The sequence below is a fragment of the Prunus dulcis genome, chromosome 6 (genome assembly GCF_902201215.1).
Source record: "Prunus dulcis chromosome 6, ALMONDv2, whole genome shotgun sequence".
NCBI classification, from domain to species: Eukaryota; Viridiplantae; Streptophyta; class Magnoliopsida; order Rosales; family Rosaceae; genus Prunus; species Prunus dulcis.
The window spans coordinates 4,630,076-4,634,191 of NC_047655.1; the positions used below are offsets into that span (position 1 = coordinate 4,630,076).

The 4,116-nt window shown below is 42.5% G+C and overlaps 1 protein-coding gene across 1 annotated transcript; it reads right to left on the minus strand.

Moving 5' to 3' along the window:
• Window positions 1–3,009: 3,009 nt before the first annotated feature.
• LOC117630142 lies at window positions 3,010–4,115 on the minus strand. Its single transcript, XM_034362896.1, has 2 exons — window positions 3,263–4,115; window positions 3,010–3,104 (listed from the first exon to the last, which is right to left on the minus strand). Exons 1-2 carry the CDS (start codon window positions 4,113–4,115, stop codon window positions 3,010–3,012), a joined length of 948 nt encoding a protein of 315 aa, XP_034218787.1.
• Window position 4,116: the final 1 nt, after the last annotated feature.

The window sequence follows — 4,116 nt, forward strand, 5'->3', positions numbered from 1 at the left end:
CAAGAATGCGAAGTGGTAGACCAAGAGAGTACATCATAAGGGGGTTTGGCTTCGCTCTTCAGGTGAACACATATCCAGCAATGTGTTAGTTGATGTAAATACATGTACAGATATTGATGTTTCATTGTTGTGAACAGATTTGGGCTTTTGAAGTGTTCCCAGCATTGGAAGCATTGCATTTCATGGTCCATGAAGACAATAGGCACATCCCTCGAATATTACATTGGAGGAGCAACACGGTGGCCCGTTTTCGGGAGGTTATGAGTCAGGTTTTTGAAAACTTTGAGGTTAGTTCTGTTTGTATTAGTCATGTTATGATTAGGAAAAAGTACAAAGTTCACTGATTTTTTATATGTGTTTCAATTGGAGGTTGATGTGCAACTTCTCCAGCCAACTGATATTGAGAAGCAATAACCTTACTGGAGTTGGGGTGATGATGACAACGAAGAAGAAATTGTTGAATTATTTGGGGATGAGGCCGAAGAAAAAACCGGCACTTCTAGTGAAGAAAAAGACGCGGATGTTTAGGAAACAGCTACCCTTCCCTCCTCTTCCAAGGTGAGCATGACCTTTTTCCAATGTTGTGAAAATATAGCGAATACGATAGGAATGAAGTGGAAATAGTTTCCTGCTTTTTTGTAAGCTTTCTAACTGTTGCATTATAACTGTAAGCAGGGCAAAGGGTCTGTTAATGACGTTCGCACTTTGAAGCATCAATTACGAAGCACTAAGGATCAGTTGGCAAAGCTACGTAGTTCAAATCGGGGGCTTAGGAACAGAGTTTGTGACTTGGAAGCTATTGTACACAAGAACTGTTTGAAGCATGAGAACGAGTGTGACAGAAATAAAAAGGCTACTCGGGATTTGACCCTAACAATTGCTTCAGTCGAACATTATTTGAAGATGGAGATGGAGGAGTTAAAAAAAAATTATGGTGGAGAAGGGCATGAGGAAGTCTGTACTGCTCAGATCAATGAAGGAGGGCAGAATGAAATGTCACCCTTCAATGAACCTACTAGTCCGACTACAGCAGCATCTAAAATGGACACTCAAGTTCCAGCTGATGGAGTAGAAGCCTTCCCAGGCATGCATACAGAACGGGGTGAAATGGAAGCAGCAATCTGTGGTGATGGAGTGGAAGGCTTTCCAGCCATGCATATAGAAGAGGCTGCAAGGGAAGCAGAAGTCCCTGCTGATGGAGTGGAACCCTTCCCAGCCATGGAAGTCATAGACACTGAAATTGAAACTTCAGTTCGTGAGAGGCAAGTGGACCAACAACCTCACAAGTCTCCTACCTCTGAAGATGTGAAGCTTCCTAGTGTTGAAGATGCCCTCCTTCCTACTCCGGAAGATGGGAATGGGTATAGAGTTATTTGTAAAACAATGTTACATTTGTTAAAGGATTGGAAGAAGACAGAAATTGAGGGGGTGGGATGCAAGGTCAGGCCTCCCATGAAATATAACATAAGTCTGGTTGGTGATGAAGGGGACAACTAGGCTACTGCCACGGTTCAGAAATCGGATGCTGAAGGCAAAGGGTGCAGACTTAAGCGGGCTGCGACACCATTATTGAGTCCATTCACCGATCCCTCCAGGAAAAAGAGGAAGGTTACTGATTTGCATGCACAGACACCTCAGCCCCGTTTTGATCCAACAAAACCCGTGGCCATGGACAATGTGAAGGCTATCATACAAGTTTGCAGGGCTTGGAAAACTGACATCAGGTTAGGATTTGTATCTTGGCAAAACCAATATACTTGTTTTTTGATGTATGTAAACAATTTATACGCAGCTATACTATACATGTGTGTGTCATTGTCATATTATACAAGGTGTTCCACTTGTCTATTTTATTTCAATTTACCTTTGCAAGTGTTGTTTTTGTAGTGCGGAGCTGGAGCTCGAACCATTTGAAGTTGGGGCAGATTTTTTTTACAAACTTTTAGATGAAACTGCATGGATGAGCTCGAGGGTAACAATTTGAACCCGGCTTTATTTCGATCAATCTCTTATTTGATGACATTGACTATGTGTGTCAAATTTGTGATATTCACGCAGTTGTTGTGTTCTGAAATAGCAGCACCTTGACATGGCCATGTTTCTAATACGCAAAAGACAACTCTCTCATCCGCAACTATTTGGAAGGGAGTGGACAACCGCCGAGTTTTGTTTGCAGGTATTATTGTATCCATATTATGTGTCACTGCAGTTCTTGCATTGGTAGGAGTCATGTAGGTCTCTCCTTTTGGTGCTTTGGTTCGGGTTTATGTAACGTGTCTTTCACACTTGGTTGCAGCAATTTTTACAGCTGTTTGCAATGCCAATTGGGAAACGAGTCATGAGGAAACAATATGCTTCAAGGACCGTTGACCCTCCGCCTAATTACCTCAAAAATGTACACCACTTTGTCAATGGGTCATGGCAACATGGGTATGCGCAAGCATGGACGAAAGTGCGCAAGGTCTATCTCCCGTATAATGTTCAACAGTCCCATTGGGTGGCAGTAGAAGTCGACTTTGTGCGACATACTGTCACTGTTTATGACTCGTATTCTGATTTTACCTCCAATAGTATGCTTGTCCGATTCATGGAACCTATTACCCATACGCTTGCAAAGGTGCTTCATGAAATGAGGTTTTATGAGAAATCGGAGGTTGAAGCGGTGAAGAGAAAGGGGACTGACATGTCAAACTTTAACCCATTCACAATTTGCAGAATTTCCGATGTTCCTCAACAAAGTGATGGGTAAGCTGTGTTCTTTTAAAGCACTTTAATCGGATGTTCTCAATACGTGCACTTCTAACTTGTCTACTGCTCGGGTGGACAGTACTTCATGTGGCTTTCTGAATAGAAATGCTAATCTGTAAGACACATTGGCCAGTGGAACACTGTTAAATAACAGCTGGTTTCCTTTTCACAGGTGGAACTGTATGCTCACAAAATTGTACTAATAATAGGCTCTCATTGCAAGGAACTTGTTACCTTGTTCGATATGCTTCACATGACCGTTTAGTTGACGGACTTCCTTCCTGCAGCATCACCGAACCTATTCATGAACTTCACAGTTGATGACAACTGAGGTACAAACTGAACAACTGTACAATCTGCGCAAATTGACACTTCAGTTCTTGAGAGGGACAGATTGTTTGCATGTATTTCGGTAGTGGCCCTTCACACCACACCTTGAGCATTTTTTTTTGCCGAGAGTCCTCTCCTTTGGAAGGTACTCTTTGCATTTTGCGATGGCCCGACATAACCTTACAAACAGGAGGAAGGATTTTGACATTGTTCAAATGTTCGGGAATAACCCATGTGCCTTTAGGTGGTACAGGATAAATAGATTCAGCATATGCAGCTGCCCATGTAGCTCGTGTATAATAAGAAGAGGCAAAGGAGTAGGGGTTCAAATTCAAGTGCCGACATACCGCAATAGCATGCTTGCACGGGAGTTGCTCCAAGTCAAACTTCCTGCACGTACAACTACGGTTTGCCAAGTGCACCAAACCGTTCAAATCACCATCCAGAACATTATACTCAACATCATTGATTTTGACCACATTCATCCTTGACGCAGCGTCTAACCTCTTCCTTAACTTCTGTTCACCCAAATCAGGGCACAATGTAGAATGACATTTCATTGCTAAATCTCGACGTTCACTAAACCAAGTGAGAAGTAAATTTGTGATTTCATCGATCAAGTGTAGGACCGGAAGCATCCTTGCAAAACGAAGAACTGAATTAATGGACTCCACAATATTCGTTGTCATCACATTATAGCGTCGTCCATCACAGTGGGCCCGTGACCACTTCTCAACGCCTGCACGTAGTAGATAATTTCGCACTCGCTCATTGTTTATCATCGAGAAGTGACGATTGAACTCCGCTAGACGATAAGACTTCGCTGCCCTTATAAAATACCCCAATATCGGATCCCGTTGCTTCAAGTGAAATGAGGCTTTCATATTGCCCTTCAAGTGATAAAAGCAAATACCATGGCTTGCCCCAGGAAAAACTCTACGCAACCCATGTTGTATGCTAACATTGCGATCAGATATGACAACAAGATTCGAGCAATCACCAATTGCACAATGTAATTTAGCTATAATTAGATACATG